Source organism: Somniosus microcephalus, chromosome 9, assembly GCF_052327205.1.
Source record: "Somniosus microcephalus isolate GS21.2 chromosome 9, FLI_Smic_1.0, whole genome shotgun sequence".
Taxonomy (NCBI): Eukaryota; Metazoa; Chordata; class Chondrichthyes; order Squaliformes; family Somniosidae; genus Somniosus; species Somniosus microcephalus.
In genome coordinates this window covers 17008679-17036358 of record NC_140995.1, presented here as the reverse complement: position 1 = coordinate 17036358, position 27680 = coordinate 17008679, and the positions used below count along the sequence as shown (strand labels likewise).

The following is a 27680-nucleotide window of genomic DNA, read 5'->3' as shown; positions in this document are numbered from 1 at the left end:
CCCGGGGGAACGGACAGGTGGAAAGAGAGAATGCGACAGTTTGGAAGGCCGCCCTGCTAGCCTTAAAGTCTAGGGGCCTTCCGACCTCCCGCTGGCAGGATGTGCTCCCCGATGCGCTCCACTCTATTCGGTCACTGCTCTGCACTGCCACTAATGCCACCCCCCATGAGAAAATGTTTGTCTTCCCAAGGAAGTCCACATCGGGGACATCGCTACCGCCATGGCTGACGTCCCCAGGGCCGGTCCTACTGAGAAGACACGTGAGGACCCATAAAACGGACCCCCTGGTTGAGAGGGTCGACCTCCTCCACGCCAACCCCCAGTACGCTTACATTGCGTACCCGGATGGGCGGGAGGACACAGTCTCCATATGAGACCTCGCACCCTCGGGGGCCCCAGTAACCCACTACCCACTACCACCCCCCCCCCCACGATCCAATATCCAACCCCAGCAGACGGCACGCCTGGGCCCCGCGACCCGCTCGACACCCACGAGGACTACACACCAGTGCCCCAGCCTACGCGGGACTCGACACTGGAAGCTTCGCTACCCCTGCCATCGCCACATCGATCACAGCGGCAGACAAGACCTCCGGAGAGACTCCAATACACAAACTTTTAATACACTTCACCCCGCCGGACTCATTTTTAAACAAGGGGTGAATGTGGTAAACCACTGTTTGTATTCCACTGTGTACATGTCTGTACATGCCTCGGCTGACTCCTCCCACGAGTCCAGGTATAAAGGTGACTGCTCCACAGTCCCTCTGTATTCTGGACTGGTCGACCACTTGAGGCACACCTTCATTCTCTTGTTAATAAAAGCCTGTTAGTTACTCGCTTAACCTCAGTCTTTTGAGTAATTGATAGCGCATCAGTGTATTTGTAATTTCAGAAGGCATCCGATAAGGTGCCACACATGAGGTTATTAAACAAAATTAGGTCTCATGGGATTGAGGGTAATATACTAGCATGTATTGAAGATTGGTTAACGGACAGAAAACAGAGAGTAGGAATAAACGGGTCATTTTCAGGTTGGCAGGCTGTAACTAGTGGGGTACCGCAAGGATCAGTGCTTGGGCCTCAGCTATTCACAATCTATATCAATGATTTGGATGAGGGGACCAGATATATTATATCCAAGTTTGCTGATGATACAAAGCTGGGTGGGAATGTAAGTTGTGAGGAGGATGCAAGGAGGCTTCAAGGGGATACTGACAGGCTATGTGAGTGGGCATGAACATGGCAAATGGAATATAATGTGGAGAAATGTGAAGTTATCCACTTTGGTAGGAAATTAGAAAAGCAGAGTATTTTTTAAATGGTGAGAGATTGGGAAATGTTGGTGTTCAGAGGGACCTGGGTGTCCTTGTACACGAATCACTGAAAGTTAACATGCAGGTACAGCAAGCAATTAGGAAAGCAAATGGTATGTTGGCCTTTATTAAAAGAGGACTTGATTATAAGAGTAAAGATGACTTACTGCAATTATATAGGGCCCTGGTGAGACCACACTTGGAGTATTGTGTACAGTTTTGGTCTCCTTACCTAAGGAAGGATATACTTGCCATAGAGGGAGTGCAACGAAGGTTCACCAGACTGGTTCCTGGGATGGGGAGATTGAGTAGACTAGGCCTATATTCTCCAGAGTTTAGAAGAATGAGCAGTGATCTCATTGAAACATACAAAATTCTTACAGGGCTTGACAGGACTGAGATTAGGAGAAATTTCTTCACTCAGAGGGTGGTGAACCTTTGGAATTCTCTACCCCAGAGGGCTGTGGAGGCTCAGTCGTTGAGTATATTCAAGACAGAGATCGATAGATTTTTTAATATTAAGAGAATGAAGGGATATGGGGATAGTGCAGGAAAGTGGAGTTCAGGTGGAAGATCAGCCATGATCTTATTGAATGGTGGAGCGGGCTCGAGGGGCGAAATGGCCGACTCCTGCTCCTATTTCTTATGTTCTTATGACCATGGAAGAGGCAAGGCTCCAACAGATTAGTCTATAGAAGGCAGCGTAATTGAAGCCATGTGATTAAGCTGAAAGCAAGGCGAGATCAAAGGTAGGACTACATTGCTATGGCATGATTTCTCCAACCTACGCTCCCTTAAAGCAGTCTCCTCTGGGACTGTGGGATTTGGGAAGTTACCTCCGTATGTAACTGTAAAATACATCTAACCGAGTACCTGGGTCTCTGAACACTGTTTGATTGAATCAAAATGACAGGAAATCAAAGAGCAAAAAATCAGAGAAAGCTGATGCATCATTGGAAGCTGGCGTAGTGAACAAAATGGCACTGAGCACGATGCAGAACGTTTGCACCAGAGAAGGGAAAACCATAATTAAATTTATGATTGGGCAATGGCACTGCTGAAGAAACGGGACAATATTTCTGCTCCCACACTAAATAAAAATCAGCAATCGTACAGACTAATGATGAGTGAGTGCAACTGAACAAAAGAGAAAACAACCAAACAGTCCAAGCATACAACTCAAGGGCATCTGATTTTAAGTCAAAAGAAAGTATTCTGAATTTGTATAGATCAGGTTTAGAATGTGCGGGTTTAGAAAAGGATCAGGATTACTCTTTACCACGGATCCTAAGTTCAGGAGGGAGACTCACAGAGCTAAAATTATTTTCATTTGCAGAGAATAAAATTGAGAGGGGACGATGCAGATCTTTAAAATGCTGGCGGACATGAACAATGTCAATGTAAATAGGGTTATTTGAATTGGATGGTGAATTTAAAATGAATACGCGTCAAGGGAGTCCTGATATGAGGAGAAATTGGAGCCGAAAATCTGCAGCCCTTCCAGTGCACTCCCATTGTAACTCTGGCAGGACTTTTTAAAATGTATTCATTCACAGGATGTGGGCATCGCTGGCAAGGCCAGCATTTATTGCCCATCCCTAGTTGCCCTTTGAGAAGGTGGTGGTGAGCCGCCTTCTTGCACTGCTGCAGTCTGTGTGGTGAAGGTACTCCCACAGTGCTGTTAGTAAGCAGTTCCAGGATTTTGACCCAGCGACGATGAAGGACTGCACCACAGGGGCTGAAAATTGGGAAAAATTGGGTAACATCCAAGCTCCCAGGAACCTTGTGGCGGGGGGCGAAGCCTACACCCACCCTAAACAAGTGTGTTCCCATATCCTCAGCTCTCAGTGGGACCCAGCAATGGTACCTCTAGTAAGACCTGGTGAACCAGGCCACTGAACAGCAGCAGTGAGCTCACTGGAGGGCCAAAGCTGGGATCATGGCCTGGACTCCCACAAAGATTTAAGGTCACATTTTGTAGTTAATTGTAAATCAGCCTCTTTACAGAAGGGACCATTGAGGCCCAACTTTGTACTATCCGGGGTTCAATGGCACCGACACCCCCTCACCCCTAGTGCAGGAGCTCACCAATGTCATGCAAACGACCCCGACCCTGAAAAGTCTGCCAGGGTCAGCTGTGGAGCTTCCTGGCAGATGTATCCTGGCACTTAGGGCTGGATTTTGCCAATGGGGAGCTGTTGGTGGCGGGACTCCCACTTGTTGGGTTTTAGACCCGCCTCCATCGACTCCTGGCAAACCCACGCTATTTTCCCTTGAACGCCCAGCGTTTCATAAATTTTTGACAGATGAATTGTCATCGTTTGACAGCTCTGTGAAGCTGTCAAACACTGACATTCTCTGTAGTTTGATGAGTTCTTGTATTCAAGACTCATCAAACCTCTTTCTTCAGCAGAAATTCGATGTTTGTTGCATCGGAGAATGCAGCGGCCATCTGTCATCTCTGCCTCGGAGATGCGAGACTCTCCGCATCCCCACCGATCGAAGCCTACGGGAAGAAACAAAGGTAAGTAAACTTTTTCTAACACTTCCCACTTACCTCACAAACTCACCTCGCCACACTTGCACCCATCACTTACCTTCACAGCGCACTTCTGCACCCCTCCGACCCCCGCAGACCCACTGCTCGCCTCGGTGACCCTGGCGGGGTTCGCAGCCTTCGGGAAGCCCGCACTTGTGTGGGTAAAATGGGGATAATCCTCTTATCTGCCTGTTAACTACCTGTTAAGTGGCTGTAATCCCCTTCCCACCTCCAAGGAGACGGGACCCGGCGCGGGTCGGCTACCCACCTCCTGGGAAGATGACACGGAGGCGGGTTGGGGGCGGGATGGGTACCCGCCCCCAGATTCTGCCATTTTCCTGGCAGTCCCGCCTCCGAACCCACCTCCGCAGGGCTGGCAAGATCGCGCCTTTAGTCTGGAATGTGCTCCCCCCGCAAATGTTCGACCCCATTATTTCATATCCACAGTGTAGTGGATATCTGGAACAGGTTCCCAGCAGAAGCAGTTAATACAATTTTGATTAACTCCCTCAGAAAAGACAAGTAGCTAGTGAGGAATGGCACTGAAGATTGCTTGAAGGCGACTGCTGCAGACAGAGCTATTAAATGCTGCAGGGAATACCATAGCTCCTACACTAACAATGGAAAGCAATCAGCCAGGATTAAATGGCGGAAATGTGGTGTATGTAACCTGTTCCACCTTAAGAGAACTTAAGCCTGGTCCACCTTAAGAAAGGTACTACTTTCTTTGGCTGCTGTATACGTAATACCGGTGGTGACCACACCGGTATATAAGCACAGTGTAATAATATTGTATTCAGTATAGTCCGACCTCCAACCAGTAAAGACCTGTTGAATTTACTCTTGTGGTCTGTGTAGTAATTCTCACTATAACACACAGACTTAACAGTGGCGACGAGTCCGATTCTTACCCTGCTGCAGTAATTTCCACGGCGACTTCGTCCACAGACAGGACGTCGAAGAGAGGTTTCCACCCTCATCACCTACGGGAAGACACGTCGAGCGGCAGGCATCGAGCAACCGGAGTGCAGAAGACATCCTGACCTCGAAGCCTCCATCAGCGACTGTCAGCTTCTTCTACTACCTCGTGGTGGGTAAGCCGGGCAGCGACGCGACAGAAAGTCAACCGCGTTGGCTGTACTGACGGGGCTGGGAAGACGGCGGAATAAGGGCGGTGAGGTCGATCGCGACCAGAGATAAGGGCCGGGCCGCTTTCGAGCGAGAGGTGCAGCGCGGGACATCGACCGCGACCGGAGATAAGGGCCGCATTCGGGCTAAAGGCGCGGCGTCTGGGGAAACTGAAGGCGCGAGAGCCGCGGTGAAGCGGAGACAGCATCGGGGGACGGGTGAAGACCGCCAAGCGCGGGAAAACCGCCATTTTGTGGGCGGAGGACGACGGCAAGAGCGGGAAGCCACCATCTTAGATAACATTAAAAATACGATAAATTGCTACGATGCCTAAACATGAGAACATTAATGCCTTCGACAGTGATATAGAAGACTGGGCTATGTATGTAGAACGCATACAAAACTATTGTAAGGCAAATAAAATTCCTGAGACAGATAAAGCACTAACATTACTAAACTTAATGGGTGCGAAGACATACGGGCAATTGAAACACCTGTTATCACCAGATGAACCGGCGGATAAGACGTTCGAACAGATTGTTACTGTCCTAAAAAATCATCTTAGCCCCACGCCGCTGATGCTAGCGGAACGATTTAAATTTTACGATAGAAGACAGCGGCAAAATGAAAGCAATGCTGAATATTTGATGGAATTACGTAAGCTAGCAAAATATTGTCAGTTTGGAACAGGACTGACAGAGGCACTTCGAGATAGATTTGTGTGTGGTTTATTTAAACAGGATACACAAAGGCGACTGCTCGAGGAGAATGAGCTGTCTCTCGAGAAGGCGGTCACTATGGCAGCAGCACACGAGGCCGCAGCGAGAGGCACGGCAGTAATGCAGCTACGGCCACCGGAACTCGGTACAAACAAATTGGGTTTGAGTTCTGTCAAATGTTATCGTTGTGGAAAGACAATACACGATCAGAACCAGTGTTGGTTTAAAAACCAAGAATGCAGAACGTGTGGCAGGTTTGGCCACATAGCTAAAGTATGCCGGTCAGGAAAGAAGACCAGCAATAAAAAGTCACCGCACGGAAAATATGCAAAGGTACACAAGGTGACAAAGAACAGTTTGACTGAACAGAAGTCAGATTCAGACGCTAGCAGTAATGAACTGGATAGCTTAAGAATACACAACGTTGGTAAGGATACAGACCTCCAGACAATTTGGGTCACTCTTAAGATAGCAGGAGTCCAAGTAAAAATGGAATTGGACACTGGATCGGCATTGACGGTCATGAATAAGAAAGATTACAGAAGGTTATTCCAACATATTCCCTTACAGGATACGGAGATTATATTGAAAACGTACACGGGGCAAAGAGTGTACCCCATCGGAAAAATAGAGGTAGAAGTGGTCCACAAGGGCGAAGGAAGCCAAGTAATGGACTTATATGTGCTACCTGAAGGAGGTCCACCACTACTAGGACGGGAGTGGATTAGGAAAATGAATATGGACTGGCACTCCTTGAAAGCACTAACGGTAGATTCCGGGGAAACAGCTGTCAAACCTAAACGATTGTCCAGAATATTGGATGAGGCTAAAGAGGTGTTCCAGCCGGGACTGGGAACACTGAGAGGAATTACGGCAAACATCAAGATTGATGAACATGCACAACCAAAATTTTTTAAAGCCAGACCGGTACCCTATGCAATACGACCTGCGGTTGAAGCGGAGCTGGAAGCACTAGAACGTTCAGGGGTACTGTCTAAAGTAGATTGGAGTGAGTGGGCTATGCCCATTGTTCCCGTTATGAAACGTCCTGCGAACAATAAGCCAGGAGATCCAGGGAAGGTTCGCATCTGTGGAGATTTCAAGATCACCGTTAATCCGATGCTTCACACGGTGCAGTATCCGCTTCCACGGATTGAGGATATTTTCGCTTCACTGTCTGGTGGGAAACACTTCACCAAGATAGACCTGGCGCAGGCGTACTTGCAGATGGAGGTTGAAGAAGAGTCACGCCAATACCTCACGATCAACACGCATCGAGGGCTGTACCGGTACAATAGGCTGGTTTTTGGTGTGGCATCGGCTCCAGCAATTTGGCAGAGGGCCATGGAGCAGGTATTACAGGGAATTCCAGGCACACAATGTTACCTGGACGACATTCTGATCACAGGTGATGGTGATGAATAGCATCTCGCTAACTTGGAACTGGTGCTCAACAGACTGAAAGAGTATGGACTTAGGGTAAATCGGCAGAAATGTGAGTTCTTCCAGAAGCGGATCTCGTACTGTGGTCATGTCATTGACCGGGAGGGGCTTCATAAGTCTCCTGACAAGATAGCGGCAGTTGTAAAGGCTCCCGCTCCGGAGAATGTCTCTCAGTTGAGGTCGTTTCTAGGATTAATTAACTACTACCATAAATTTCTGCCAAATCTATCCACGGTGTTGCATCCGTTGAACGCTCTTTTACAGAAAGGGGTACCATGGGACTGGGGCGAAAACTGTAAGAAGGCATTTCGCAAAAGCAAAGAATTGATCACCTCAGAGGAAGTGTTGGCTCACTTCAACCCGACACTGCCTATTCGGTTGGCTTGTGATGCTTCTCCATATGGTATTGGGGCAGTACCCTCACATAAATTGCCAAATGGCATGGAAAGGCCAGTCGCGTTTGCATCCAGATCATTGACCTCCGCTGAGCGCAACTATGCGCAGATCGATAGGGAGGCCCTTAGCCTTGTATGGGGAGTGAAGAAGTTTAATTATTACCTACAGGGCCAAAAATTCACACTTCTGACGGACCATCAACCGTTGGTGTCCATTTTTAACCCTAAGAAGGGTGTTTCGGTGATGACAGCACAGCGTCTCCCGAGATGGTCTCTTTTCTTAGGGGCACATCAATATCAGATAGAATTCAAAGGTACGAAACAGCATGGCAATGCTGATGGCCTGTTGCGCCTGCCACTACCTAAAGATGAAGACACGACGGAAGTTGACCCTGTTGAGTTATTTCATTCGACCATTATCGAGTGTTTACCTGTCACCAACGCAAGTATTGAAAGAGAAACCAGGAACGACCCGACACTGTCCAGAGTCTACGAGGTGACAGTGAAAGGATGGCCAACACGGGGTGATCCTCTGTTACCGGCATTCTCGGCAAGGCGAGACCAGCTGTCCGTCTGCCATGGTACTTTGATGTACGGGACAAGAGTGATTATTCCTCCCAAGTTAAGGGAAAGAGTTTTAAAAGAACTACATGAAGGTCATCTGGGGGGAGTTAAAATGAAAAGTCTTGCTAGGGCTTACGTATGGTGGCCGGGTATTGACCAACAGATTGAGGAGCTAACGAAAAGCTGCGCTGGGTGTCAAAAAGTGCAAAATGCACCTCCGATAGCACCGCTACACCCATGGGAATGGCCTTCAGCCCCATGGCAACGCGTACACATTGACTTTGCTGGTCCATTCATGGACTCCATGTTCCTAATCGCGGTGGACGCACATTCCAAATGGCCAGAAGTCATCAAGATGAATACCACTACTTCAGAAAAGACAATTGCGGTGTTAAGAACAATATTCACAAGGAACGGATTGCCAGAACAGATCTGTTCGAACAACGGACCACAGTTTGTATCGGAAGAATTCCAACAATTCTTAAAGAAGAATGGAGTTAAACATTATACCTCTGCCCCATATCATCCGGCGACAAACGGGTTGGCTGAAAGATTTGTCCAGACATTCAAAAAGGCTATTAAGGCCATGAATGATGATCAGATTCCGCTGCAACACAAGGTCGATAAGTTCCTGATGTCATATAGAAACGCCGATCATGCCGTGACTAACCAAAGTCCTGCTATGATGTTTTATAACAGGAGGTTGCGGTCCAAGTTGGATTTGTTAAAACCAAATGTGCGGAGGGAAGTGGAAAACAAACAGTTTCGGCATATTAACAACAAGACCACTCGAACTTTCGACGTAGGACAACCAGTGATGGCAAGGGGCTATGGAAACGACAAATGGCAGTCCGGAACAATCCAGGCCAGACAAGGACCTCTGATGTACACCGTAGATATTGGTCATAATGTGATAAGGCGGCATGCGGATCAACTGGTAGAGTCGAGAGCAAGGGTCGAACCCATGGTTGTGACAGAGACAGCTGTGGAAGACGTTCATGAACCTGAAGCATCTACCTCGGCCGAGAATGTATTTGATGATGATGACACCCAAGACATTGGCAACCAACTAGAGGAGGCACCTCAACAACAAGAATCAGAGACCACTGAAAGGCGTTATCCAAGCCGAATCAGAAAGCCTCCTGAGAGACTGAACCTTTGAACTGTTATACCTGAAGTTATATATGTATATATGTTATGTTTATTTGGGGATATGACTGTTAAGCTAAAAAGGGAGGATTGTGGTGTATGTAACCTGTTCCACCTTAAGAGAACTTAAGCCTGGTCCACCTTAAGAAAGGTACTACTTTCTTTGGCTGCTGTATACGTAATACCGGTGGTGACCACACCGGTATATAAGCACAGTGTAATAATATTGTATTCAGTATAGTCCGACCTCCAACCAGTAAAGACCTGTTGAATTTACTCTTGTGGTCTGTGTAGTAATTCTCACTATAACACACAGACTTAACAGGAAATATAGGAAGGGACAAGCTTTAGTTGATTAACTTTAAGGATTAAAGAGAATTCAGGCAAAGCTTTACCATAAGAGGTCAAATGGGAGGGGTAGAGTCCATGATAGGCAAACTTGTACACAGAAGGAATGGAAGTAGAAGGAATGGGTTGAATGGCATGAGGGCCGTTTTTTGTTTCATGTTTTTTGTATGTTTTATTTTCTCCCTGCATGTAGATAGGCTCAGTTTAAAAGAATAACTGCCTACTAAATTGGGAATAACGGGCGGAACTTTCAACTTTGGTGGAGATGTAAAACTGGCGGCAGTTGATCAGCTGCCCGTTATACACCCTGCCTCATTTCCTTTCCACTGAAGTCACAGTTCCCTTGGTGGCTCAGTGTGTTTTTCTCTAATAAGTGGCAACACTACACAGACCGAAATGGTCCCAAGTTTGATCCCCCAGTTTGCGCTGAGTTTGAGGGTCTCAGCTGGAGTGGAAGTAGAGGCTGTACAACTGGCCAGACAGTTAAGAAAATCTTGAGGTGCGAAAGGGAAAATTGTCGAGAGCTCCTGCTCCTGCTCCTGATCGTTCTCCAGAGGTCTCTGCTGGAAGTACAGCTGTGTGGATATTGCCCAAGAACAGGATTGTGCTTGGCTATAATGCCCTCATGTCCAAACACTCTGCCTACCCATGAATAAGGGGCATTTGTATGAGATACTAGGACAGGAACAGGACAAAGAGGAGTCAATACTTGCAGCAGGAGGAGAGGAAATTGACGAGAAAGTGGAAGAAAAGACTATAATATTTTGCCGAGCAAGCTTAGAGCAGAAAGTACTAAAAAGAGGAAGTATTCATTGTACAATACTTCACTCTTCTCCTTTACACTGCCTCAGCTTTTAAACAAAGTTCCCTATGACAAGTAGGGCTGGATTTTCATTGAGGCGGCGGGTAGGAGGCGGGACTACAACTTTCGGGGTTGTAGTCCCGCCTCCATCGAGTTCTAGCCAACCCACGCGATTTAGACTTGATTGACCTTGTTGAGCCCGCCCAGCGGGCTCAGCAGGCCAATTAAGGGCCACCCGGCAACAGGTGACGTCACAGATTGAAATTTCATCTGTCAAGACCTTTTGACAGATGAAATATCAGCGTTTCACAGCTGTTTGAAGCTGTTAAACACTGACCATCTGTACTCCAGGTTAATTCTTTCCTCTCAGGATGATTTAGAGATCTCCCCGGAACAGAAAGCAGAGGCTGCAGATTTTGACAACTGGCGGCCATTCTGCTTTCTGTGCCGGTGAGATGAGGGACTCCAGAGACCTGAAGGAAGGAAGGCTGTAAAGGTAGGTAAAGGTTAGTAGAACTTCTTTAAACACTTTACACAGACCAAACACACTTACCTCTGCACTCATGCACTCATCACTCACCTGAACACCGGACATCTCGACCCTTCCAAGCCCTTCATCCCGACGGCCCACCTCGCTAACTTGGCGTGGTTTGGAGCCGTTGGGAATCCCACATTTCACCAATGAAAATAAGGATTAGGCTAAAAACTGCCTGTTAACTACCTGTTAACAGGCAGTTAATTGGCACTAATCCCCTTCCCGCCTCGGGGAGGCGGGTCCCAGTGTGGGGCGGGTACCCGCCTCCTTTGAAACTGGCATGGAGGCGGGTTGGGGGCAGGATGGGTTCGTGCCCCCCGATTTCAGGATTTTAACCCCCCACACGCCTCCAATCCCGCCTCCACGGCCCAATGAAAATCCAGCCCGCAGTGTCTTCGTTTGCTGATCTCCTGAATCACCATTGATTGTCTGTATCAGTACAATAAAATGGAGCACGGTGCCATTTTGATGTCCTGCAAATCTATTTGTAAATATATATCGGTGAAGGTTTGCTGTTGAGCATAAGAGAATACAACAAATCTGAGCCTCTACATATTTACAGAAAGTGCCCCAGCTGCTGAAGACCCTAGAGATATAGAAGTGATGCCTACCCTGTGCTTCTAGACTGGAACGCTGCATTACAAACTCCGTCATTGCCATAGAGAGATCAATCCATGACAGATTTCAAACCGAGTTACATAAACTTCAGCATTTTCCCCATCTCACATCCATGACTTGTGTTATGCTGTTAATTACTTTTTGTTTTAAAGGTTTTGTCACTTTTTGGCTGCTCGAGATCGATGTTTAGTGGGAGCACGTAAATTCTGCTGGTAGTGTTAAAGGGATGATTGGTGATGCTGGAGGATTCCTGATCAGCATTTAAAATTCCCTTTTGGAAGGCGTGTCGCAGTTTGTGAGGGGGCTGCCACTTGTCCCTGTGGATCCTGAAATCTTTTTCAAAGGTGTTTGACAGGCCATAGTGACCTGCTCCAGCTGCTTAGGGAAAGGTATGAATTTGACTTCTTGCAACCAATGCAACCACATACAGGAAACTCTTTTTTATCCGGCACCGACGGGACCGGCGTGGTGCCGGTTGATCAAAAAGTCCGGATTACAGAGAGGTATACTTACCAAGGTTCGAGAGCCCCATACACGGCCACAGGTGCAGGAGCCCCGGTTACACGGCCACAGATCCAGGAGTCCCTGTTGCACGGCAACAGGTGCAGGAACCCCAGTTACACGGCCACAGATCCAGGAACCCCGGTTACACGGCCACAGATCCAGGAACCCCGGTTACACGGCCACTAATATATAGTAAAACGTACCTGAACCTACTCCTGAATTTTGCCAGTTAAGAGAGAGTTTCCTGTAATTGGAATAGTCATCAGCCCTGTTGCCCAGATCTTTGACATCTTTCTCCAAGAATCGCCCAAATTAATAGAAATTGCTGCCCAGGCAGATGGCCAACTGTTTGCATGGTATCTTAAAACGGTGCACCCACTTTGGAAAAAGCACTCATTTTAAGTGACGCTGTAACTGTTTATGCCTGGACTTGTGAATACTCATCCTCCCTACACCTGCCTGCTCTCCTCGATTCTTGCAAGAAAGTTGAGAGGCCAGCCCTCAGATGCATTTGCCTCCTCCACCAAAACCTTCTGCTCCACCAGAATCTTGCTCTTCACTGCGGCTCCTGGTCCAATTCTGCATTTTCACTTCAAGGAAGTACCATAATGCTGTCCGCTCCACAGGTGGTTTTTTTTAGGGGGCGGGGGGCAAGAAATGGACCTGAAGAAGGGTCACGCCCAGTTGATAGAATCTGTGAACAAGAACCAGGGAACCACCATTACGATATAGTCTAGTGACATTAATTACAACGATTAAGTAATGCGTAACAATTACGCAGCTGGAGTAAGTGACAAATGAGTTTCAAGGGGTTAGCTTCAGGTTCTGGCCAACTAGCTAAAGACTAAAATTGGTCATAATTTTGATTAAGAATTTTACTTGTGTTTGTTGAAATGAAAGTACATTCATTCTGTGCACTATAACAAAATATGGCCAGTCAAATTAATAAACCATTTGTGGTTGGATGTATTCCTGTAAAATTTTGAATGGCTGTAATTTGGCTTCTGAATGAAATAACTTATGCAAATAAGCATGTTCGATAGTGGAGGCACTTTACCCAGTGAGGATACCAAGTTAAAAGAAGAACTGTAAACAGCAGAAGGCAGACTTACCCGGTCAAAGAACGCCAGCTGTGCTTCTGCCTCCCAGGCCAGTTACAACTTCTGGCGAAACGAGCTGGGAAGATATCTCATGCGACAGAGTCAGTTTCCCATCCTGATTCAGAGGATGACCAGTAGTTTTGAGCAATCTCCTTATCTTGTCCATCTTATATCAGGTGCACCACTTAATGTTATTACAATACTTTTGGTTGTTCCTTTTGATTCTCATTGATTTCAAGAGTTATATTGTATTTTCAGGTCAGCTCTTGACCTGCCTGCTCAGCTTTTTACAGCTTAGGATGGAGGTAGTCTCTTGTGCCAGATCCATTTTTTCCTCCAAATTACTGCTTTTATGATTAATTCAACATTGTGACTGATGAAAAGCTTCTTCCTCAAGCTACTCCTTTTGCATAGGTGCCTATATAACATTGTGCACGTTTACTACAGTTCGAGCCTCATTTACGTCTTGGAGCTGAGCAAACTTAATTTTGATTCATGTATTCACCATTTTTCACATACGCAGTTTGCACGCAGTTGTATGGAGACACAGTGGTCTGGATATTAACAGGGGCGTGTTACATAGGCAGGGAAGGGGGGTGGGCGGACTTTCGGATGGGAAACCTGGAAGTTCGGGTTGTGCTCGCATGCTGTGTATCTTTTGGCCTTGACAGGTCCCCCGCCCAGAAGTCAGCTTGATTGACAGGCTTGGCTTCCAGTCGGGCGGTGAGCACTCCGGAGCAGGCCGCAAGACCAGGTAGGTCTGATTCCCCGACCTGGGGTTTGGCGGGGGGGGGTTTCTGATCCCTGACCCCGGGGGCCCTTGTACGGGGTTGGAGCTTGGAGGGCCGGAGGAAGCACTCCTGCTCCTCCTGGCCTACAAGCAGAGCTGTGCAGGCACTTAACTTCTCCCAGAAGCTGTCCTTGCCTTGCTTCAGCTGCCGGATTTCCCGAAGCCTGGGAAACCCGGCTGTCCACTGTAATCCCTGAAAAGCAAGTTAAATCAGAGGCTGCCAGCCTCATTAACATACTTAAATTGCCAACCTGCCTCTTGGGAACGGGTTGGCTGCATGACCCTTGACCCACCTCCGTAAAATCAGGAAGTGGGCGGGTTGGAGGCGGGTTGGTGTCAGGGTTCAGAAATTTAAAATTTTCACCCCCCCACCACCACCCACTCCCAACACACACGTTTTTGTGTGCTAAAATTCCCCCTACGTGAGTTTGTTACTATGGGCAAACTTCACACAAAAGCACACCGTTTTGCACATACTATTGTTTGGACACCTGGGGGTAAAATGGAAACCATTGAGTTCTGGAAGCAGACAGGTCAAGCAAGAAGTTCATACAATGGTTTGGCCATTTCTTTTTTAATCTCACACATTTTTAGTAGGAAAGAGTCCTCACAAATATGAAGATTTAGATTCATATGTGAGTTGCTTCTGAAGATGTCCAGAGATCCATACACACTTACTGGGCTGAATTTTCTGGGGTGGTAGCGAGCGTGATCGGTGGTGGGTCGGGTGGGAAAATTGTTATTTTTGACAGCGGGTCGGGAACCCGTTGTCATCTCGCTCCCACGCGCCTTTCCCACAGGTTCGTCTGTCATCATGGAGCCGACCTGACATGCACCGGCAGGGGACCCAATTAAGATAATTATGAGGGACTTTACAGGCACTTAAAAGCCTTTCTTTCACTTACTTTTTACATTTCCCTGCATGGCCACGGGATTCACGCAGCTCGGGAACCACGTCTGTCAACCTGAGGCGTGAGTTCCGTGGCCATTGCTCCGGCTGATTACTTGACAGCATGGAAAACAAACCAAAATAAAAACATATGGATTACATCAGCTAACAGATTGATGGAGATTCTGTTCTACTTGAAAAGCTACTGGTAAATGTTAATTCAGAAATTCCTGAAGGGATGTAAGTGCTACCCTGGATGGTGAGGGGAATACATTTTTCACTGGCCATTCTCTGCTGTTGCCTTCCAGCTCAACAGTAATTGCAGTGAATTGATCTACATTATAAAAATGACATAAAGCATTTAAATACATTTTTCTGTTGTTTCTGGTCAGGTTTTTCTCACAGTATACTGTGATTGTCCAGTTACACATTGAATCAAGTCATCAACCGTAACAATTTCATTCTCCTCACTCATTCCACTGGTTCAATTTGCTTTCAGTCCCTGAATTTGACTAATTTAATTTTTCAGTCTGAGAATTTAGGGTGAATTTCTGCAGAGGTTCTCTCACTTGTCCATTGTTAACTTCAACGGAAGAGCTGCAGAAATCCCAGAAACACATTGTAAGCACTACTTACACTGTTTGTCAGGGATTCCGCAGCTCTTCCGCAGAACTTACACAGATTGTAAATCCACCCCTTTACAATTACATTTAAAATCTGCTTAATTTTATATATTACCTATATACACACATCTTTTATTTGTAGCAGTTACTGATACAAAAGTATAGATTTGTGACTAAAGCACCAATAACTTCCCAATTAATGTACATTTTAAATTATGTTCTTGATCGTATTTGTAGATGGCGTCATATTACTTAATGATATTATTTAAATATTTCTTTGTCACTCATATATAACTTTTATTATATTATTGTAGAGTAAAGATTCAACACCCACTTTGCTAGATTAAACTTAAAATTTAATGCGGCCATGGTCCCTTTAAGGATCCCGGCTGAAAAAGCATTATGAGTGACGTCACCGGACCCGCTCCATCTCATTGGGCTGGGTAACACGCTGGGCAGGATTAATAGGCCCCATTGAGGTAAGTTCATTTTCTGCAGCGGGATGAAGCCAGCAGCGGGATTGCGACCCGCCACGGACACCGGCCACACCGGACCCGCCCAGGTAGGCAAAATTCTGACCACTATATCTGTAACGGCTTCCAGTAGAGATAAGCACCATTTGAAATAACTGTAGGCATAATATAACATTTATTGTTGAATTTCAAATGGATCAGCTTTGACAAAGCATTTAAAATTATATTAATCGCTCCACAGTTATATGGGCTGATAAGTGGTAGGTAACATTCGCGCCACCCAAGTGCAGGGCAATGACTATCTCCAACAAGTGAGCGTCTAACCACCGCCCTTGACATTCAACGGCATCACCATCGCCGAATCCCCCACCATCAATATCCTGGGGGTCACCATTGACCAGAAACTTAACTAGAGCAGCCACATAAATACTGTGGCAACAAGAGCAGGTCAGAGGCTAGGTATTCTGCAGCGAGTGTCTCACCTCTTGACTCCCCAAAGCCTTTCCACCATCTACAAGGCATAAGTCAGGAATGTGATGGAATACTCTCCACTTGCCTGGATGAGTGCAGCTCCAACAACACTCAAGAAGCTCGACACCATCCGAGACAAAGCAGCCTGCTTGATTGGCACCCCATCCACCACCTTAAACATTCACTCCCTCCACCACTGGCGCACCGTGGCTGCAGTGTGTACCATCTACAAGATGCACTACAGCAACTCGTCAAGGCATCTTCCGCAGCACCTCCCAAACCCGCAACCTCTACCACTTAGAAGGACAAGGGCAGCAGGCGCATGGGAACACCACCACCTCCAAGTTCCCCTCCAAGTCACACACCATCCTGACTTGGAAGTATATCGCCGTTCCTTCATCGTCGCTGGGTCAAAATCCTGGAACTCCCTCCCTAACAGCACTGTGGGAGTACCCTCACCACACGGACTGCAGCGGTTCAAGAAGGCAGCTCACCACCACCTTCTCAAGGGCAATTAGGGATGGGCAATAAATGCTGGACTTGCCAGCGACGCCCACACCCCATGAACGAATTTAAAAAAAATTATATTGATCTAAGGATCTTAAACTTATATCCATATAGACAATTCTATGTTTTAGCTTATTTGGTAACTGATGCTTTGTTCCCATTTGACAGCCAGAGTGTGTTGGTCTCGGAACGTTCCTCATCCAACCAAAATGGATCTGCAGACTATCAATTACTGTAGGTTTGGCAGAACCAGGGCAGTCTGTGTTGTTTATGCTATTAATTCTAAAACAAAGTGCTTCAGAAATTGGAAGTGGTTTCGTTTTGAAACGTCACTATAAACAAGATGCATTTTTGGTGTCAGTAGTTAAATAGAACAGTGCTGTCTAAACTGACAGGGGACAGCAATTGTGCTGCTGTTTAGATCAGATAATCAGTTACTTAGCGACAAACAGGTTTTTGCTGTGGTAATATTAATCAGCCTACATGACTAAAATAGTCAGCAGGTATTTGCCAGGGTTTCTTTGGCAAATCGACATTCATCTTTGATAAAAGAACTAAAAGTGTGAAGTTCTGAAGATATTGTAGAGCATGTGTGGAAAAAAAATTCTACCTGGCAGGTCTGGATGACTATTCATGGTCTCAAAGCAACACTTCTAAAGTGCAATAGTGTTGCTACTCTAATGGTTAATCATAACATCAGGCAGTGCAGAAGGAGGCCATTCGGACCATCGTGTCGATGTTAGCTCTTTGAAAGAGCTATCCTGTTAGTCCTCCTCCCCTGCTCTTTCCCCATAGCCCTGCAAATGATTCTTTTTTAAGTAGAGATCCAATTCCCTTTTGAAAGTTGTTATTGAATCTGCTTCCACCAGCCTTTCAGGCAGTGCATTCCAGATCCTAACAACTCGCTGAGTTAATACAGTCAAAAAAATGTACACCTGCCCAAGAGTAAAACCAGTAAAGGAATTCAAACCATAAAGAAGAATTATGATAAACAGATAACTTACAAGCTTGCATTTTGTGCGAGGGAAGATATTAACAAACATACTTATTAACAAGTAAAAATGATGGCAACCCCGATTTTCATCCACTTACGTTGGCTGGAGGCAGTTTGGGCACGTGCGCTCCCCTGGGAACATGACCTGAGCAGCTGTCGGACCTGATTCATATAATACAGGACCACAGTGCAAAGGAAATCTGGGCACTTCTGGGATCTTACAGGTCACAGCAACATTAAAGGGGCTGGTGCAGGAGGAGCCCCAGGACTAGTCCTAATCCTAAAATTTTGTACAATGATTTTTGGAATATGGAGCAGAAAGGTTACCAATTGTGTATTTTTCTCTTGAATGTTACTAATACAGGTAGACTACCTGTTATCCGAACTTCCGAAAACCGAAACCCTCTAAAAACCGAAGGTTTTTTCGTTCAGCGTAAGTCGTGCGCACGACATGACCAGAGTGGCGCATGACTTACGCTGAGCAGAGGGTCAGCGTAAGTCGTGCGCACGACCCCGACCACCCGCCGACGACCCCCCGCGGACCCCCGCCGACCCCCCCGCCGACCCCGACCCCCGCCGACCCCCCCCGCCGACCCCGACCCCCACCGACCCCCCCGCCGACCCCGACTCCCGCCGACCCCCCCGCCGACCCCGACTCCCGCCGACCCCCCCGCCGACCCCGACTCCCGCCGACCCCCCCGCCGACCCCCCCGCCGCCCCCCCCGCCGGCCCCCACCCCCGACCCCGACGACCCCCGCCGACCCCCCCGCGGACCCCCCCGGGAACCCACCCCCGACAAATTTCCCAGTCTTATAAAATATCTTCCGAAATCCGAAATTTTCCGAAAACCGAAACACGGCTGGTCCCGAGGTTTTCGGATAAAGGATAGTCTACCTGTATTGCGTTTTTAAAAAAAAAACGAGATTATGGTCAAAATATAAATACTGGCCCTGAATTTGCGGCATAATCCGCACTTACCTCGTGCGAACTCCCCTTCGAAAAGCTGCTTTCAAACGCTGCAGAGTTGTGCGCAGCGTAGCGGCCCCACGGAACCCAGGGGGCGCATCGTTGAGCGTATGCGAACCTGGGATCACGTGGGGCGGCGCTCCTTTCACTTCCTGACTCTTAGCCAATCAGGAAACAGAGGAGATTGCTGAAACAGGATTGTAAATATATGTCAATAGAAGACAGACGTCTTCTATTGGCACATGTTTACAATCTACATAGCGTTTAATAGCCACTCTTAATTGGAAATGTTGGTTGAAAGGATTTAAAAAGATAGGTATATATATTTTAGTTATGCCAGATATACATCTGAATATTGAGAGAATTAAGGGATATGGAGATCAGGCAGGAAAGTGGAGATGAGGTAGAAGATCAGCCATGATCTCATTGAATGGTGGAGCAGGCTCGAAGGGCCGAATGGCCGACTCCTGCTCCTATTTCTTATGTTCGTATGTTCTTATTTGATCAAACATCTTTCATAACTATGTGTAAATAATACTGCATTTGTTAGATATATGGTTCTTACCTACTTAGTATTAGATTAGATGCTCCACTATTAGAATTGTGCCAATAAAGTAGCAAACCCTAGTACAAAATGTTTCTATGAATCAGTAGTTTTTAAAAATTATAATATGTTGAAAAATAATTGGCACTCAGATACTTTGCCCTGAAACCAATATATCCAATCTATAGAGTGTCATTGCTGGTGTTTACTGTGCTTAGTTTCTGGGTTCAAAAACTCATCATTAAAGATTCTGACACACGAAAAGAGCTTTGTGTCTGGCCGGTAGATTTTTGTCAGAAAATGCTCGAAACACTCAATGGGTCAGTCAGCAGCCACCAACTAATACAATTTTCTCATTCTCCCCCCTTCCCCTTACGCTGTGCAACAGGCTCCTGCGCCTGTTTGCACCAGATGTAAACATTTTCAGGGTAATTACTGTGCAGTAGGTGGCCAATTAGCCCGACTTTTCGCCAGCTCGTTCATTTGAATGGGTAGGTGAAGCGTGCAGCGAGGCCGACGTGCACTCGGAACTTGACATATTGCAAGTTCGGGATTTAGCGCACGCAGAGAGATCCCGAACCTACGGTCACTTTCAAAGGTGGTATGACGGCGTACGCTGAGAGTATGCGGTCATACCGACCGCGAATTCAGGGCCATTATTATTTTTCTCAGAAGCTGCTGTGAAATTCATGGATTCGTGGCATTCTGACATGGATGTAACCAAAGTCCCTAAACAGCAGCTCAGAAAGATTTCTTACGGCAGCAGTCTGCCTGATCTGGACCCTGGAAATCTGTGCCCAGAGCCATCAGGCACAAATTTGCATGTAATTTAAATTACTGCTCCCTCTGCAGTCGTAGTTAGTTGCCGACACCAAGAAAACCATAGAGGGAGTTTGGGTGCATTGCTCTTCTGCTGCAGAAAAGACAAAACAATGCCCATTTGTTTTCTGCGATGCCCCTATTTTTAGGGTACTGTTTGGGAACAGGGCAGAGGAAAATCTACCATTAGAAGTCCTCCTGATGGTTTCGCTGGTTAAGGCAGTGATTAGCCGATTCATAAAGACCATGAAGATTCTTGGCTTGATCCACAGCTTGAGCTCATTTAACTGATCTCAATCAGCCTAGCAGCAGTGTCGTTATAATTGGCTACAGCACTCGTGAGTTAGGAGAGGAAAAATCGGCCAGGGTTCTTGCTGCTGATTGGCAGCCTGCTGGACGGGCGAGCGTGTGGGTGTTTGGGGGAAGACAGGAACTTGATTGGTTATATTGCCCCCTGGTGAAACAGCCTGCCGCCACTCACTGTCCAAGCTTACACAGGAAGAATGGCAAGCTGGGAATGCGGAACCGGATCCCCAGCAAAGAGTTAACCCCGTCATGCAAGGAGGAAGGGGAAGGGGGAGAATTGGAGGGATAAAAGGAGGGCGATAAAAAATAAATCAGACAAGTGAAAGGTCTACCACCTACCTCCTATGAGAAGCATAGTTTCCAGTGATATGCCCGGATCCATCACATCCAGGGGTCGGACATCTACCAATGAAAACGTAGGAACGGCATATTGATCAGATGCACCTTGCGTCAGTTATACAATTCACAGATGGGAAACTGAAAGGACTAGATCTGCCAGTTTGGTGCCCAAATGATGTTTATAGCCTCTCAAAATGATTTTCAAATATATAACAGTACTAAATAAATAAATTGTACAACATACAATATTATATTTTGACACATTAGCTTCACGCGTGACAAAATACACTGGATGTTTCGTGTCTTACATATCCGGATGGTAAAACTTTTTTTAAAAATAACTGAAAATGGATTATCATCACTTTAAAAGACCTTAACTAAAATAAAAGCATCATAGGTAGCACATCTGTTCTTTGCCGAGCTCCCAGTAGACGTTATCCACTTAATTTGCCCTATAATCGTCAACAATGTCTGCCAGTTAAATTAAGTGAGTGTGTGGCTATAACATTTGTAACGGACACAGCTTTATAGGGTTTTCCAGCCCCTCCGACCTCCCTCCCCCACACCCAGGTTTTCCCTTTCTCTCTTTGCCAGTCGCTCCCATGACGCTCTCTCTTTCCAGTCAGTTGTGCGAGTAGGTCAACTGCATACATATTTATAATAATCAACTCTGCAGGTGACCAAAAGATAACCTTTGCGGAATTGACAAATGTCAAGCCATAGCACCAAAAGAGGATGACATGTTGGTGATTGAAATTGTTGTGTTGCTGGGGGATTGTATATGAAACCAGGTCGGATAATATAAGCGCAACAAATTCACAACCTTGTGGGAAATCCAACGGATCTCCCATCGCTGAATAATAGTATTCATGCATAGAGACAACTAACACAATGCAACACAGAAATATTTAGTCAGGTTGCTACAAAATCTACTTGAAAGAAAACCAAAGTTACTCGGGTAGAAAGGTATAGCGGTCATCTCCAAAGGAAACAACCAGGTATGGATCAACACAGAAATGAGCAAAACCAATACTTCATATTTATACAATAGCAAAATACTGCGGACACTGGAAATCTGAAATAACAGCAAAACATGCTGGAAACACTCAGCAGGCCAGGCAGCATCCGTGGAGAGAGAAATGGAGTTACGTTTCAGGTCTGTGACCCTTCATCAGAACTGGAAAAAGTTAGAGAAGTAACAAGCTTTAAGCAGGTGCGGAGGGAGGAAAGGGTGGGGGGGGAGGGGAGGAAGGAATTAAAGGGACAGTCTGTACTGGGGGGGAAGGCAGGAGAGATTAAATGTTGCAAATGGGGATGGCAGAATAATCAACAGCTGCCGCCTGAAAAAATGGGGGGGTTATGGTCTGAAATTGTTGAACTCAATGTTGAGTCCAGAAGGCTGTAAAGTGCCTAATGGAAAGATGAGGTGCTGTTCCTCGAGTTTGCGTTGAGCTTCATTGGAACAGTGTAATAGGCCGAGGACAGAGTGATCAGAGTGGGAGTGGAGCAGAGAATTAAAGTGACAGGCGACCGGAAGCTCAGGGTCACCCTTACGGACTGAACGGAGGTGTTCCGCAAAGTGGTCGCCCAATCTGCGTTTGGCCTCCCCAATGTAGAGGAGACCGCATCGTGAGCGGTGTACACAGTATACTAAATCGCAAGAAGTACAAGTAAATCGCTGTTTCACCTGGAAGGGGTGTTTGGGGCCATGGACAGTGGGAAGGGGGAAGGTAAAAGGGCTCAAAAATGTTAACTCTGTTTCTCTCTCCACGGATGCTGCCTGGCCTGCTGAGTGCTCCCAGCATTTTCTGTTGTTACCTCATATTTATATGTGTGAGTCTGTGCACACCGGCATGTGAAAACAACTTCTTTAACTGCTGGCTTCACATCAGCTATGGCAGTTATTAGTTAAAGAAGAACCCGACTTTAACAAGGTAAAATTGGTAATGAGAAAATGAAGACTTTCTGCATGCATTAATGCCACTGAAGCCTTACTTGAGTTCTTGTGAGCTGGTGGCCACCATACTTCGAATACTTTTGTCAGCCAAGGGACAGCCGGATAGACTGTAAGATACGCAAGGCAGCAAAGTTAACTCATGTCAATTCAATCCAACCTTTCATACACACACATGACACAACTTGACAAATGCACAGAAGCAATGGTTTCACTGTTGAATTGCTGATTAATTCACGCCAATAGTTACATATTTAAGTATTACTTTGTTTATCACAACCTATATAGTTATGAAATCTCATTGTTAAAGCTCTGCACTTGCTTCTTTGATGTGCACACATTTTATAATAAATAACTTATAAAAATATATTTATGGATCAACATCAAATTTCTATAATACAATGGCAGCACATTCAAGACAACTACTCTGTGTGACTAAACATTTGCATCATATTTACAAATACAAAACAAAGGGAAATGTTTACAATTTATTCGTGGAAGTACTGACAATAAAGAAATATTATTTCTTATATAGTATTCTTACTCTTCATGGCATTCAGCCCCAAAATCTTACTGATTATTGCACACATTTCAGTGATAAACATGCTGCAAACTGTCAAGGAAATTCCATTGTCAAAGGGTTAACGTACGAGGTTTTATTTTTGCAATTCACTTGACAGCATTGTTCAGGTAAGCTGAAAACAATAAATTGAAAAGACGGTATCCACCATGAAAAAGAAAGTCACACCTTCTATGTGAGGCGTAATTACCCGTGACATGACCACTCCCATCACACCCTGGTGTTGGACATCTGTCACCAAACAAGAAAACATCCAAAAATAGTCATTACGTTTTTAGAAAACTTTTTTTGTTGTTGATATTTCATTGTTTCCAGTTTAGCTTCACTGTCTGCACTGGCTTGCTAAGCATCCTAAGGAAAAACTGCAAAAATGAAGCAATTGCATCAGTGATGTTTTACTTAGTCTTAATGCTACGTAATTAAAGTAAGAAACTTTATCTGAGAAGAAAGTTTTGGGAAATGAAGATTTAAAAAGTACAGGTTGCACATTGGGTCGCATGCTACCAAAATACAAAGGAAAAGAGTTTATTTCAAAGAAAAATTTAGCAAACAAAGTCGAGAAATAGCTGACACTATTCTGCCTGCTTACGTTATGAGATCTTTTTTGCTGATGTCCTTGCATTGTCCATATTTAGATTTGGGACTTGGTATTGTGACCTCACCGGGATACCTCCGTTCTTCCAGGCTTTCCTGAAATGGATCCATGTCTTCTGGCTACGGGAAAATGAGTCGTTGTTATTTATTTATTTACATTTGTATGGTTGCTTCTGAACATATGAAAATGACGGGCAGGGAAAGACCAGCTGTTCCATCACACTCATGATGGCTGGAGCAGCCTGACTAGACACTTCATAGAAACATGGAAGATAGGAGCAGGAGTAGGCCATTCGGCCCCTCGAGCCTGCTCCGCCATTTAATGAGATCATGGCTGATCATCCAAACTCAGTACCCTGTCCCTACCTTCTCCCTGTATCCCTTGATCCCTTTAGCCTTAAGAAATATATCTAACTCCTTCTTGAATATATTTAATGAATACTCACTCCACCCCTCCCCTCCCCTCCCACCGCAGCCATGTAATCTCCTGGGAGAGGCAGTTCTTCAGAAAAGTTTCAACATATTGGGCCGAAGCTTGCTGGAAAAATAACTGCGTCTTAACAACGCACGTCGTTATTAACAACAACAACAACTTGTATTTATATAGCGCCTTTAACGTAGTAAAACATCCCAAGGCGCTGCACAGGAGTATTATAAGACAAAAAAAATTTGACACCGATTCACATAAGGATAAACTAGGGCAGGTGACCAAAAGCTTGTTCAAAGAGGTAGGTTTTAAGGAGTGTCTTAAAGGAGGAAAGAGAGGTAGCGAGGTGGAGAGGTTTAGGCAGGGAATTCCAGAGCTTAGGGCCTAGGCAACAGAAGGCACGGCCACCAAGGGTTGAGCGATTATAATCAGGGATGCTCAAGAGGGCAGATAATTAGAGGAGCGCAGATATCTCGGGGGGGGGGGGTGGTTGTGGGGCTGAAGGAGATTACAGAGATAGGGAGGGGCGAGGCCATGGAGGGATTTGAAAACAAGGATGAGAATTTTGAAATCGAGCCGCTGCTTAACCAGGAGCCAATGTAGGTCAGCGAGCACAGGGGAGATGGGCGAACGGGACTTGGTGCGAGTTAGGACATGGGCAGCCGAGCCAATTAATGTGCAAACCAAGTTCGGGGGATTGAGGGATACTCCGGGAGTTGTGAATCTCCACAACTTGATGGTTGATTTAGGCCGTTCCGCTGTTTGCTTCGCACAAACGCCATCTCGCCCTAAACTTCCCCATTATTTTTAAGAACTTGCTTGATTTGCCCATTAATTGCCCATTAAACTCGCCACAGAAAGTTAAGTTTGGTAATTAAGAGCGCAAGTACCCTTTTTGACGATGCAATAATTATTAATGCAATGCCGATCAACCTCTCTGGCCCAGAAAGTGAACAATTTAAAGTGTTCAATCTCATTCCTGCTGGTCGTCAATTGTTGCAGCGGCCCCTTTACTAACACTAGCAAAACCAACGGCAGCAACGGGTCCTCCTCATCGGGCAGTCTGAAGAAATTTAGTGGGTTTGCATTGATGCGGAGGCTGGCTGAGGGAGACCTGCCTTACGGGAGTCTGAAGACGAAAAGCAATACGGGAAGCAACTCTTTATGCTCAGTCAGCAGAAAGTACACCGCAGTCTACTGATGAGTAATTACAGAAACACACAGGACGATTATTTCTTTGACTTCATTAAAAAATAAAAGGCACAGTATTTCCTTGGAACCTGGCCAGTCAATCCCAAAATACTCTCTATGAATTTAATGTAGGCAAATACCATATGCCTGCATAGTTTGTGTGTCATCTTCTGCCAGGCTGAGGTAGCTGCAAAAATAGCATTACTGAAAATGGGGTGTCCAAACAAAATACCAAACACCTGAGTGAAGCCTCGTTCTGCAAACATTTCATACTACAAAATAATAGATATTCTCAAAAATTGTAGTCCTACTTGAAAAATCTATTCCTACTTGTGACAATGTAAACACAATGACCGTCAGCTTGGAAACCACGGGCTGGATTTTCATTCAGGAGTCGGGTTGGAGGCGGGACTACAACTTTCGGGGTTGTAGTCCCGCCTCCATCGAGATGCGGCCAATCCACGTGATTTTAACTTGATTGACCTTGTTGAACCCACCCAGCAGGCTCAGCAGGCCAATTAAGGGCCACCCGGCAACAGGTGATGTCACAGACTGAAATTTCATCTGTCAAAAGCTTTTGACAGATGAAATATCAGCGTTTGACAGTTGTGTGAAGCTGTCAAACACTGACAGTCTTACTTCTAACCTCTGAGTCCTTCTCCACAGACTCAGTTAGAAATCTCTCCTGCACAGAAAGCTGAAGGCTGTCACTTTTGACAGTTCGCAGCCATTCTGCTTTCTGTGCCGGTGAGATGAGGGACTCCCGAGACCTAAAGGAAGGAAGGCTGAAAAAGTAAGAAAAGGTAATTTAAACTTCTTCAAACACTTTAGACACACCAAACACACTTACCTTTGCACTCATGCACACATCACTCACCTGAACACCGACATCTCGACCCCTCCAACTCCTTCAACCCGACGGCCCGCCTCGCAAACCTGGCGTGGTTTGGAGCTGTCGGGAATCTCACACTTCAGCATTAAAAATAGGGATTAGGCTAAAAACTGCCTGTTAACTACCTGTTAACAGGCAGTTAATTGGCACTAATCCCCTTCCCGCCTCGGGGAGGCGGGTCCCAGTGCGGGGCGAGTACCCGCCTCCTTTGAAACTGGCATGGAGGCGGGTTGGGTGCGGGATGGCGTCGGGACCCCTGATTTCGGGATTTTAACCCCCCACACGCCTCCAAACCTGACTCCACGGCCCAATGAAAATCCTGCCCCAAATGTTAATAAATTATCATGGGATTTTTGATGCGCTGTTGGCAGAATGTCCAAATCTCACTGAAACTCTGGGAGGGTGGGGTAGAACTGCATCCCTGTGCAAACAGGGGGGGGGGGGGGATATGTCTGCCCAGGATCTCTGAAACTGGCTCCGCCAAATTTTGTGCAGTCGGGAGAAGACCCTTTATTAAACACTAGCTGGAGTGCCCGGTGGTGCCGAGGGTTTTTTGAGGGCATGTTGTTATGAAAAGTAGAATAATTTTTATACATATATAAATGAGTTTGTCTGTCTGTGTGGGAAGGAGAGAGAGAGAGAGAGGGAAAGAGAGAGAGAGGGAAGAGGAGAGAGAGGGAAGAGGAAGAGAGAGAGAGGGAAGGAGACAGAGAGGGAAGGAGACAGAGAGAGAGAGGGAAGGAGAGAGAGACAGAGAGGGAAGGAGAGAGGAGAGAGAGAGAGAGGGAGAGAGGGAAAGAGAGAGGGAAGGAGAGAGAGACAGAGAGAGAGAGGGAAGGAGAGAGAGAGGAAGGAGACAGAGATGAGAGAGGGAAGGAGAGAGAGAAAGAGAGGGAAGGAGAGAGAGAGGAAGGAGTGAGAGAGGGAAGGATGAGAGAGAGGGAGGAGGGAGAGAGAGAGAGGGAAAGAGAGAGAGGGATGGAGAGAGAGGGAAGGAGAGAGAGAGAGGGAAGGAGAGAGAGACAGAGAGAGAGGGGGAAGGAGAGAGAGAGGGAAGGAGAGAGAGACAGAGAGAGAGAGAGGGAAGGAGAGAGAGAGAGAAGGAGAGAGTGAGGGAAGGAGATAGAGAAGAGAGGAAGACACCCCGGGGAAGGGGCTGGA

General features: G+C 46.3%; 1 protein-coding gene across 6 annotated transcripts in view; it reads right to left on the bottom strand.

Annotated features, from left to right (window-relative positions):
- LOC147112280 (myelin transcription factor 1-like protein) overlaps window positions 1–27680 on the bottom strand; it is a 568764-nt gene that overhangs the window by 67000 nt on the left and 474084 nt on the right. For 5 of the 6 annotated variants that reach the window (XM_085996413.1, XM_085996412.1, XM_085996415.1 and 2 more), the window contains 3 exons: window positions 24005–24129; window positions 22877–22945; window positions 20882–20944 (listed from right to left, as the gene is read on the bottom strand). In XM_085996413.1, the coding sequence (XP_085852539.1) occupies window positions 20882–20944; window positions 22877–22945; window positions 24005–24129 (257 nt within the window). The remainder of the gene's footprint in view (window positions 1–20881; window positions 20945–22876; window positions 22946–24004; window positions 24130–27680) is intronic. The other variant, XM_085996416.1, reaches the window with a different exon arrangement.